At 40.5% G+C, this 12,167-nt stretch overlaps 1 protein-coding gene across 1 annotated transcript in view; it reads right to left on the bottom strand.

The window, feature by feature from the left end:
- Positions 1 to 10,220, bottom strand: part of acsl3a (acyl-CoA synthetase long chain family member 3a) — a 31,052-nt gene extending 20,832 nt beyond the window's left edge. Inside the window, exons 1-4 of the mRNA XM_040130603.1 lie at positions 10,089 to 10,220; positions 7,968 to 8,533; positions 6,297 to 6,474; positions 1,052 to 1,161 (exon numbers count right to left, since the gene is read on the bottom strand). Coding sequence (XP_039986537.1) covers positions 1,052 to 1,161; positions 6,297 to 6,474; positions 7,968 to 8,533; positions 10,089 to 10,113 — 879 coding nt within the window. The 5' untranslated portion in view covers positions 10,114 to 10,220. The remainder of the gene's footprint in view (positions 1 to 1,051; positions 1,162 to 6,296; positions 6,475 to 7,967; positions 8,534 to 10,088) is intronic.
- Between the last annotated feature and the right edge of the window lie 1,947 nt (positions 10,221 to 12,167).

Below are 12,167 nucleotides of genomic sequence, written 5' to 3' on the forward strand. Positions count from 1 at the left end.
ACGCCGGACACACACAAATGCAAGCATGAGCACAAACATGACAACAGGCACACAAGTGTTGTGTATACATTAATGCAAGACTAAAACCAGGTTTCTTCTTTCACAAGTAACCTTGAAATCCCATGCACATCAATTTCATCAGTATTTGGTCTAAGAGGGGATGTGTGCGAGTGAGCAGAGGAGCTGAGTTTATCCCACCTTGATCAAAGGGGAGATGAAATGCCAGAGCACAATTTGTCTTCAGGGGTTAATCCTGTCCAAAACAGCCCTTAACACACAGCACACAGACTTCTCTTTATTTTTATATCTCTATGGTGACACACTACTCCTCTCCTCCTCCTAAATCAGAACCGTTAAAATGTTTCGGATTGTCTCTGATGGATAACAGTGGTTTAAAAGCTGCCTTAATATTATTGTACTAGACGAGAGATATTTCAGAGTCTGGAACCACTGACAGACATTGAACCAGTGATGTAGTTGAGGGTAAACCCTCCTTAACTTAGATTTTTATTTGCAGGGTAGAGTGTATCATCCTTTATAAACTGAGGTGAAGGGAAATATCTCTCAAAATGCGCACTGATAAATGGGATATTGGGCTACACAAATATGGTAAATACCATTCACTGCTTGATACTGGTTATCTCAGTTGCCTGTAACCACAGAACACTTGAACTATCCATGCACAGTTGCACATGATAAATCAGAGGGAGGATTGGGAAATGCCAAAAGTTTAACCAGATTACCCAGTGTACCTGCTCTCTCTATGGAGGCCCAAGACAAAAGTGGAGTGTTTCTCTACACGATATTTAGTATTGATACCAAATTTATCCTCATTTACCTATTCACGTACCACACATACACATATACCTGTACACCTACCTGTCCCTCTTTTGCTCAGTCATGAGGTTTTATGGCTATTAAGGCAGCATGCTATAGATGCCTTCATACTGTTGCTTGCTTATAGCTTTGTAACAAATTCCATATTTCCTATTATTGAGAGATTTGTGGAGAATATTATTAAATTTAAGTATACGTTTGTGTGTCTTCTAACCTTGAGTCTGGTCTCCAGGAGCTCTCTGCTGGTGATGATGTGGGTGACCTGAGTCTCATTCAGTGCATGAGCGATGGCTGGACCTCCCAGTGTGGAGTAAAGTGTGGCCACTGCAACAAACACACATAAAGAAACACAAAGCTTATAAATTCTAGACAAAAAGTCTGGTGATTGTACCAGACGTCATCATCAGTCAAAACTTTTTTAATCAAATTAGGCTGCTAAAAATTTGAATATTTTTGATATTATCATTCTATACTGCAACTAAATATATAGCTATATAACTATATCTATATACATATATATGTATACATATATATATATATATATATATATATATATATATATATATATATATACTATATATATATATATATCTATATATATATATATATATCTATATATATATATATATATATATATATATATATATATATATATATATATATATATATATATATATACACACAGTATTTGTATATAAATTTGTATATAAATGGGTAAACAGAAAGAAAAATGCAAAACTGTGCAGTAGCCCTACAGTAAATAATACCTGACTAAAAATGTTCAGTTTTGTTGAGACAACTGCAGGAGCTGTTTGTGTGTTGACTCTTTTTATTTTACATTTTAAAACTGTTCTTTGTGGTGGTGTTGTGTTGAAAACCTATAGTACTGGACTGCACTACGATGCACAGGGGTTGCTATTGATTATTGACAGGCCAGAAAATGCTATATTGGAAAATACATAAACAAAAATAGAGTACCAAATATATACATTAGTGCATAAATAGTAATCTAATTGTTTATGCTACAGGAATAATTGATAAATTATGGTTCTTGAGACAAGCTTAAGACAGCCCGTGTTTGTTTGTATTTAGCCATCATAAAGACAGTGAGGCATATGTGAGGATGGACAATGTACGTGCACTGTATACATCGCTCAGCATTTTTGATTCGGCCCCGCCCATAACAATGACATCATCAGGCATCTCCAGAGACCTCAATTCAGACTCCGAGCCGATGGGACACAAGCTCTTGATGCATAATAAGCACTCTTTTGGGGATATAAACAGTACTGTTATGTGAGGGGGTGTGTGTGTTGTGACCAAGTGCATATGTCTGATGGAGCGCTGCACCCACTTACAAGTGTCAGTAGTATGAGCTGTAATTCTTTTTTTTTTAAATGAGATATTTATGCAGTGGATATGATGCAGTTGGATTACACTGCGCTTCTGTGACAAGATCCTTATTCATTTAATTCTAATAATATTTTAATCACATTTTAAAAAAGAGATAGACTGCACACCTGAACATTACACTCATATGTGATTGTTGTGACTTTTTTAAAACCATCGCCATAAATCAACAGACTCCACTCTTCTGGTTTGAGGCTTTCCACCTGATTTTGGGGTAAGTTTGCCTCTCATATCCCCACTTGACTATGACTAACTGAGCTGTGACTTTCGTCACTTGTGAAAATTCAACATTTACATTTTTCCCTGACATTGGTGTTCTGATTACGTAAGTCCTGCAAAGCGAATGTACAAATGAGATCAATCACTGTCCTCTGTTGAGATGAATCAGGCAGAGATGAATCACATATCATGATAGCCTGAACAGTTAGCTCATTCCTTAAAGACCCCCTCCAGACATGACTAAAAGTTTAAAAACTCTTTAAAAATTCTTAAAATGACAACTCCTTCTTGTTCCTCATTAAAAAAAAAAAAAAATCCACATCAATGAATCAATGAATATTGCTCATTTCAAAAGTTCAAATACTGGATGCAAGATGTCCCCTACTTCACTGAAAAGTCTATTCTCAGTGTATGTGAGCTGAAGGCTTCAGCATTCCACAGCACACTCTTACAAGTTTTATACTGACACATGAAAGGCGCCAAACCAGTTGGGATGCCACAAATCCTGCTCATTTGTACATTTCTTAAACTCAGATTCAAGGTCAGAACAGAGTAACCTTACCTGATTAGCAGGTGAATGTGTAAACAGACTTCTAATGCACATACTGTACATCATTCTCCCTTAAGGAACAATATGCACAACACATTTTTCAGTGGAGAGGGACTTCAAATACACGACTTTTGCCGTGTGAATCAGTGCCTCTGCTTGTTTTCCGCTTGTGTGCAATAGTCTGTATGTGTGTGTGTGTTTGTTAAAAGATCAGAGCACAAGAAGCAGCCTGGCTGCAGGTCAACCCCTCATCTGAGAAAAAAAAAAACGAGAGGGAAAGAGAAAAGGGGGGAGGTGACACAGAGGAAACAGCAATAGAGACACAGAGAGAAAGAAAGAGAGAGGTAGAGTAACACAGTAGCACAGTCTCTAACCCTGCATCAATACACTTAAGCACACACAGGAGTTTATGGGACAGGGCTTAGTGACATCTCCTCCTTGCGTCATGGAGTTCCAATACTTCCTGCTCTGCCACCGTGTGAGTGTGTGTGAATGAGAACCATGACACCTCAAGCCACGAGATCTAAACACAGATTAGGCTCCAGATTTACACACATAACACACGCACACACACACACACACACACACACACACACACACACACACACACACACACACACACACACACACACACACATACCCACATACCCACATACACACATACACACACATGCACATACACGCACACAAACACACAATCAAACACTACTAGCTACAAGTCATTTTAATACCACTTCCACTCAGTAGCAAAAGAATTTGTGAGATATTCAGCTTTGTGTCCCCCTGCATTTTTCAGTTAAACAAATGGGAACTTGAAAAATTCCCAAGAGTCGAACTTCCTCGACTACACAGGGGAACATGTTATCCTTCAGCAGCCAAAACTGGACTTAAGAGGTTTTTAAATGACAATGTATGCTGTGTAATTGCTGCAGTTTATTTAACTCACATGTAGTGACAAGTGCAGACAATGCAGGATACCAACAAAAGATGAGCGCATTTGACTTCCGACAGTGAGCCGATATGCAGTGAATATACAATGTCCACACACAAACACAGAAACACACATGCACACACGCACACTCACAACCACCAAGTGTTCGAGTTCACTGGGGGCCTTTGGCTGACTCCTTGATGCCTCTGTCAACATCAGATGCTCACGTAGACTCTCTCACCCCTCTTCTGACGCCATCACCCCTCACTTCTCTCCCTCTCTTTCCTCTCCTCTGTCTCTTCCGCCATCATTCTCTCCAACCTTTAACTCCTCTCTGCCCCCCTCCCAGCACTATGTGTTATCCACTGCCCTGGGCTTTCCACTGTCCCACTGTTTGTGTCTGCAAGAGGGAGAGATGCTTTATAAAGATGCTTTATTGGCCTGTGCTTGCACCGTATTTTCAGAGCATGACAGTTTAATGGAGCATAAACTAAAGCACACAGCGTCAATGAAGGGTCCTTCAAGGACGATCAAAAAGATTTAATGAACTTAAAGTACTGCTGTTGATGCTCACAGTAGAGAAAGTACTCTTTGGTACAGAACATATTAAAAAGTAAATCAGCACGGAGTCCCTCAGGGCAGAAAGCTGCTGCTGACTTATCCTTCAACATTAACATCACAAACATGAAAAAAAGTCTCTTTTTCAAAGGAACATTTTGCTGATTTTCTTTGATTTTTATTCAATACTAAATCTGCAGATTTTTTAATGTCACACTTCTAATAAAGGTCCCACTGACACTGTAACTAGCTACACTACATATCAGCCTTGTGCTTATGTTAAATGATTCCCCAGATTTTAACTGAAGAAACCAAAAACTATTTGGGGCTGACAGCTTCAGCATTTTACACTTGTGATTAGTTTATTTCATCAGAAAAGCGAAGGCTACTGTGACACAAGCTGAAAGAGTCCATTTCTGGCAAAAAAGAAGCCCTTTTGTTAAGAGTACAACCAATGTATAGGTAGCGATGCTGTACATGTATCAAATAAAAATGGACTGTGTATGTGAGTGTGCATCCATCACAAGAAAATGAAATGGATGGAAAAAAGGAGTGAATGAAGAGAAATGGGACAGTTATGTAACAGCGAGGCAGAGGGGACAAATTGACCTTTTTCTGTATCAGCTGGGCCCTGCATTTTACAATTTGTCCACCGCAACCACTAACATGTGCACGCACACACATACTTGTACTTCTGTCTTTGTGAGGATTCCCTAGCCCCTTACCCATCACAACTAAAAGCCTTACCCCAGCCCTAACCTAAACCTGAGTCTAACCTGAACTCTAAAACCAAGGCTTAACCTTCAAACAGCCCTTTGAAGGTATGAGGACTGGCCAAGATGTCCTTACTCCGTAAGGTCTGCAACTACACCCCATTACTCTGGTCCTTACAAAGATATAAGTGCAAACGCACACACACACACACACACACACACACACACACACACACACACACACACACACACACACACACACACACACACACACACACACACACACACACAAACAGAAATGGCTATAAATCAGCCTAATTCAGACACATTTGGACAATGCTCAGTGGGAAAGACTTAATGGAAGAAAACAAAAAAATGGGAGTTGCCTTTAAAGTCGCAGTGCAGTATAAACTAAACTAAAAGTACAGGTAAAGATTTAAGTGCAGATTCACTTCATTGCTGTTGCCAGTGATGCCCATGAACAGTAAAATGTTCTGGATGAATTTGCCATTGTCTCATCTACTGCAGGGCTGTCTGCACAGGCTCCCACTATTTTCAAAATTTTCATGCATTAAATCCAATGAGAAAAAAGCAAAAATAGAATGGTATTATCCTTTAGATATCGCAAATCAAATCAACAGATTAAAAAGTAATGAAAATAATTGCTAGTTGCAATCTTACTTTAATTACAATCAGTTCAAGTAAAAGTCCTCAATCAATCATATCAGAGAAACCTGAAGCAAACATTAGCAAACCTGTTGTATCTAAAGTGCACAATACGGTGGGTCACCAAAATAGTTTAACAACCTCATTTACAAGACACTAACCTGTGAAGTAGTTTATCATTATTACAATCACTGCTGCAAAGGAAGGGGTGCATATTAGACTTAAAGCCAATTACCAGCATTTGTCAGTTATAAAAGAGCAAATCATCAGGGATTTAACAGACATACCTGGTATGTAAGGGGCTGTAGAAATATTTCTATCATGTAACTTAGCTTGACCTCTCTTTCCCATAGAGTTCCCCAGATTTCCACTCCTATATGTATTTCTGTGTCCATGCTCATATTGGACTTACATGGGAAGTTGTACATGAAGCAGGCCTGGGCAGCTATGATCCACTCGGCTCGTGTCTCACAGAAGATGGCGATGTTGTTTTTCGGCCGTTGACCCAGTGATGCCAAACCACTGCCCAGCTGGGACGCTGCTGTGAGGGCCTCCTCATAGGAGCGCCAGCAGTACTCACCCAGTACTACCTGCAGGGGGAGCGTGGGAAGTGGGAGGGTGTGACAGAGAAGTACAGTGGAATTTTGTTAGTGATGGAGCAAAGGGGGAATAAAATGGAACAGTAGAGGAAAGCAAGAAGGGAGGACACATGCTCCAAGTATCAATACCATTAAAAGCCCAATAACCAGTAGTCAGTAAATGCTACACTGGGTCCTATTTAGAGGATGTCTACTTACATCAATATAACTAAAGAACATTTGAGGATTTCTCATTTTTTGTGTGTTGGTGGGTACGTTTTACCACAGGAGTACAGTACAGTGTATTACAGTATATCCCATGGTCACGTTAGGCCTGTTTCATATTAAAAATTCCCAGGGAAGGGAACAGAGCAGTTCACTGTTGCCAACCAGAAGTACTTCCTCTTCTGTTGTCATTCTCGTGCTTCCGCATTTCATGATCATCAGCATGCAGCATGTGGAGAAGATAAACACTTGCTTCTGGATATGCTCTTCAACACTCATGCACTGATGACATGAAAAGCCACAGACACACGTAGCAGCTTGCTGCGCATGTATTAGTGAGGTTATACTGGCTCCTGGTGGTTAATACATGATAGTGCACACACAAATACAGAAAGGCACACAGTAATGATGACTGTACGGTGCTGTTTTCCACTTGCTGGAAACAATAGATAGGAACTAAACAGCTAAGACTGTTCTCTTGCAGCAATCAGTGTTTCAACAGTGGGGTTTAAATGGATTATAAGGAGCAGGCTGTTGGGATTAGTGGGGTGATTCAGGGGTCACGTCGGGGGTAACTCCTGACTGCGCTGGCAACATGGGTACTACCAAACATACAGTATCACTCACTCAAAGTGTTGAACTTTGAATGATAAAGTATGCTAGTAGCCTACATGGTTACATCAACTGTCTGCTCTTAGCCAGAATTGTACTCTTTTTTTTTAATATCCCCATTCCTATGTGAACAATTTCTGGTTACACTTTTGAACAAATACCAATTTCTCCTTCCTGTTTCCCTTTTCCACTCCACATTAACACCTCACTCACTTGTCCTTCCTCTCCTACCATTTGTAAGGTCAATGGAATTCAGGGCGTCTAGAAGAATAACAAGCTGTCAGCTGAAAGATCAAGAACGACAAATTGTAGGACAAATATTGTCACATTTCTTTTTTCTCTTTGCATATTTCATACTGGACATAATTTCAGTTTGTGTTAATCATTGCTTTTATTTTGCAAGCATTTATTTATTTTCTATGCCTCAAAGGTTTCAGATTTCTTTCATTCATAAAGGAATAGTTAGAAACTCATAGCTCATTCGATTTCTTGCACTCTTCAATCTAACTTTCAACGTGAAAACAACAGTGTATTTCCCAAAATGTTGAACTATACCTTTAAAATACCTCTAATGTTGGGTTTAATGCCATTTTTTTTCTTTATGTTTGATTTATTTCCTTGCTATTTGCTATTACTATGGTGCTACCTCTGTAAACATTGCTTTTTACCTTCTTAAACACCTTCCCATTGCTCTGTTGCTCGTCCTCCTCGCTGATCACCTCCCTGGTCCCGAGACAGTCTCTGTGGGGGAACCTCATGGCTGCGTATTCAAACATCTTATCCAGGGTGTCCACTCCTGGATGAAGTGACGTCACCAGCCTCTTGGTGGCACTCACAGCTCTGTAGGGTCCCTCGGGACATCCCAGCACAGAGCGGGCCTTCGCTCTCTTGGCTCGCTCCTCCTCTGAACCGCAGAAGCCCCCAACAGGTACCGAGACCCAGCTGAGGAGGTAGTAGGGCAGGAAGGTGACGAAGGTGTAGATCCACACCATGAAGTGGAAGAGGAGCAGCAGCACGGGGTTCAGGTCCTCCTTCAGCTTCATCGTGGTGAGGCTGTGGCAACGTTGGCCAGCGGTGAGAGGAGAGTGGGGAGGAAGATGAGTTGATAGAGAAAGTTCCTGCTGTTCCAGATTGTCCCTCTCTTCTTCTGGTCCCTTCTCTTTCTTCTGTCTTGCTTTCAGAGAGGTTGGTTCATACTCTGTGGTAATAAAATGCTCACAGGTCACCGCTACCCCTGGAAAATAAATGACATTAACGTGGCAGTAGAGCAACAACTGACATGCAATTCCATTTTTCTTTTTCTTTTAAACTACCTTCAAAATGCGATCATGCCCAGACTTATGATCATCCTGAGCTTTTACAGTAAGAATCTCTCATTCAGAAACCGAAACAAATTAGTGAGTCACATGAGCTCTCATAAAAAGCAGAAGAGACGTTTCGTTATTGGCAAACTGTAGTGTGGCAAATACACTGGCTCTGTGTTTCAAATGTTCTTTCCCCTCCCTGCAATTCCTGTATCCAGTGCATGAACACAGCACAACCAACTGTCAGTGTAACTTATTCTTAGTGTCAAAGAAACATACAAAAGAAGAGGAAAGAAAGCAGAGTAAAAAAATAGAGATGAAAACAAAAAAAAAGGAGAAGAAAACATGAGAAATTGAAAATATGAAATGTAAAGACAGTCTCTAACAGACGTAGACGACAAGCATGAGAGGGTGTATAAGAGGTTTCTGAATGAGCATATGTGAGTGTGTGTGACAGGGTAAAAGCCACTAGACAGAATTAAATGGCCAAGAGAGGAACAGATAAGTACAGAGAAGGAACAAGCTGTAGCTCAAGTGTTTCTACTGCCAAGCCACACAGTGTCCGTTAAACTCCATGAGACAAGTTTTAGAGAGAGAGTAATTGCGTTTGCTCAGATGGACTGTCACACATTCAGTCAACTGAAAGGTGCGTGCAACTGTGTGTATTTTTTTCACTTTCACTTCCTAGTTTTGATTGAATAAAAATATGCATCTTTGGACGCACATGGATACACATTCACTAGGAACTATTAAGTTGGTGATGGAGGCTGTAACATACAGTAGGTGCTGGCAGAGTTTGGGAGCTGTCCAGAGTTCTGAACTGAGATCAGTTCTAAGGTCATCTCATCGCCATGGCTGACAGACATTGAATTTATTGCAAGTTATGATGTAAAGTAAAAATCGAATCTGTAAGTGTTTCACAAATTTGCTTTATTTCCAGCCGTAGGAGAGTGCGCCATCCCATTAGAGATACCAAAAATTAATTCGGATTATTACTGATTACTATGACATCATTACTTGGCTATCGAGTATGACTGCTGAGCACAACTGCAAAAGAGCTTCTCTTACAATTGAGAAAACTTGACTCACCCCCGGAAGTCTTTATCACGATGACCCGCATTAGATATCTTACATGATTTCTTAAATTGCCGTTCGAGGCCACCAGTGTCAGAAATAAGCCTAATACATAGTGATGTTTCTGTTCAGTCCATAAACTCTTTGCAATTTTGCAGCTAAAAAAAAAAAAAAACATCTCTCCTGTCAAAATGGTGTGAGCATACACACACATACACACTCGGAAGGCCCGAAACAATCTATTTTAGAAGCAGTAATTCATTATTCACATGAGGGAGAGGCTCATCTTGCTCCCCTGAAGCACCACATTCTTCCCCTCCCAAAACTTCCCACTGACACACACTGTAGCCACCTCCCTGCAAAATAAGCTCATCCTGAAACTGTCCTTCATAAATAAATCAAAGACTTTACCAGTAGTGCCCTCCCAGACAACCATCTGTTCCCTGTGGGACGTGGACTCCTTTCTCTACAGCGCTGTTGTTCTGCCTCGTGTCTTGTTACACCACATCTTACCAAAACTGCACCCTGGTGGAACATATACTTTACCCCATTGCATGCTATCATCAGTGTTTGCTTGTTGGTTTCACTGTCTCTTGTAATTCTTTTTTTTTTTTTTTTTTGCAGAAAGTCAAGGTCGATGAAATAGAGGCCGCAGAGGAGAAGTGGGTTCAACTAGGGTAAACAAACTATCAGGCTGAAGGAAAAGAATCCAAAGGGCAGGGTGCTGGACTATAGTTTCTTCCACTGCTGTTTTGTGACAGTGAACAGAAGACTAATCAGGCTGGAAGGAAAGCTGGAACAGCTTTAAATACGCCCACCATTTTATTTTCTGCCATCTTTTGGAAACCATAAAAAACCTACCTGACCTACTTAAAGTAATAAAATGAATGAATAACAGCTCAATGGCAGGGATTCTCATTTGTGTGACTCTCCCTTACTGGTAAACACCCACGTCTTTAAACTCCACACTCCCAGTTTGTGACATTTGTATCTTGGAATGACAAGGCTATATGTTTGGTTGCATGTAAGTATAATGACAGTAAGTTCAATTGAATTGAACCGTCTGATTATTTTCATTATCATTGTTTTTTTTGGTCTATAAAATGACAGAAAATAGCAAACTATGTTTGTCCCACTATGCCATGGCACAAGTTGGCATCTTCAGATTGTTTGCTCTGGCTGACCAACAGTCACAAAACAAAGGAGATTAAATTCACAATGATTCAAAAGTGAGGAAAGCAAGAAATTCTCACATTTGAGAAGGTGGAACCAGAGAGGGTTTGGAATAGTTGCTTCTTAAACAATTAATTGATTATAAAAATCGTTGTCGATTCATTTGCTGTTAAATATTGAACTAATCGTTTCAGCACTACGCCTTGATAATATGACGTAACAGTGGGGAGTGCTATGGTGTGCAGTGCCAGGTACCACTAGTCAGATTACACACAGGCACAGGGATAAGGAGATGCAATCACAGAAGGGTGGCGCCTTTAACTTGTAACTGTGAGGCAATGTCTTCTGAACTTTGCATAAAAAGGCAGACACAGATCCACCTGTAATCAAACTGCTTTGCCATAAACATGCATCTGTGTGCGTAGAATATCAATCTTAATTCACATGCAGCACTTGCTGCCCTGATTAGCCATTTACCGACCAGAAGAAACAAGTCCAACCAAGACAAGCAGGCTGGGGATTTCTGAAAGATCAAACCACACAAAACCTGAATCGGAATCGGAAAAACTTTATTGATCCCCACTGGGAATTGCTTTGTTACAATAGTTCAATTAGGAAAGAGGAAGTAAATAAGTATAAAAGTAAAAACAAGTATAAAATAGTAGTAGTGGAATAAGTGAATACAAAAATGTACCGATAAACAAGAGGAATTTCCCCCCTGTTTCAGCAAATGGTCAAGATCCTAATTTGCAACACAGCGTTACACAAACAAGCTTGACTCTAATCTCTTACCTTAAAGAACAAGAAACAGTTAGCCACAATGTGCAGAGTAGTAGCTGCTTAATGGCTGGCTTTATGCAACAAGCAGGCGCTTTGCAGGCAGCCTCCACTCACTGGATTAATTGAGTAATATTGTGGCATGGTCTACGTAGCAGTGGGGTGAGCAGGCATGTGTGTGTGTCTATGTGTGTATGAGGGAATCATTGCTTCCTCAAGAGATTGTGTGAATGGGGCCTTTTGTGTGCCGACGTCATCGTGCTTTCACCCACTCGGCTAAGCAGGCAGGCTGAAGTCGTGCAGAAACTTCAACATGGCCATTGTGGCAAAACGACACACCACCACACGCTTTCGGTCCCAAAGGTCAGACTGTGCGTGTGTGTGTGTTTGCGTGGGAAGAGAAAAAAGGAGGTGCGTACGGTGTGTTTGTACGTGTGGGTAGGGTGTGTGGTTGCAGAAAAATTTGACTCACAGCTATGGAAGTGTATTCGCCCATTTCAAATAATGACACAATCAAACGCTTGCAAAACAACTGAAGAG

Source organism: Xiphias gladius, chromosome 7, assembly GCF_016859285.1.
Source record: "Xiphias gladius isolate SHS-SW01 ecotype Sanya breed wild chromosome 7, ASM1685928v1, whole genome shotgun sequence".
Lineage (NCBI taxonomy): Eukaryota > Metazoa > Chordata > Actinopteri > Istiophoriformes > Xiphiidae > Xiphias > Xiphias gladius.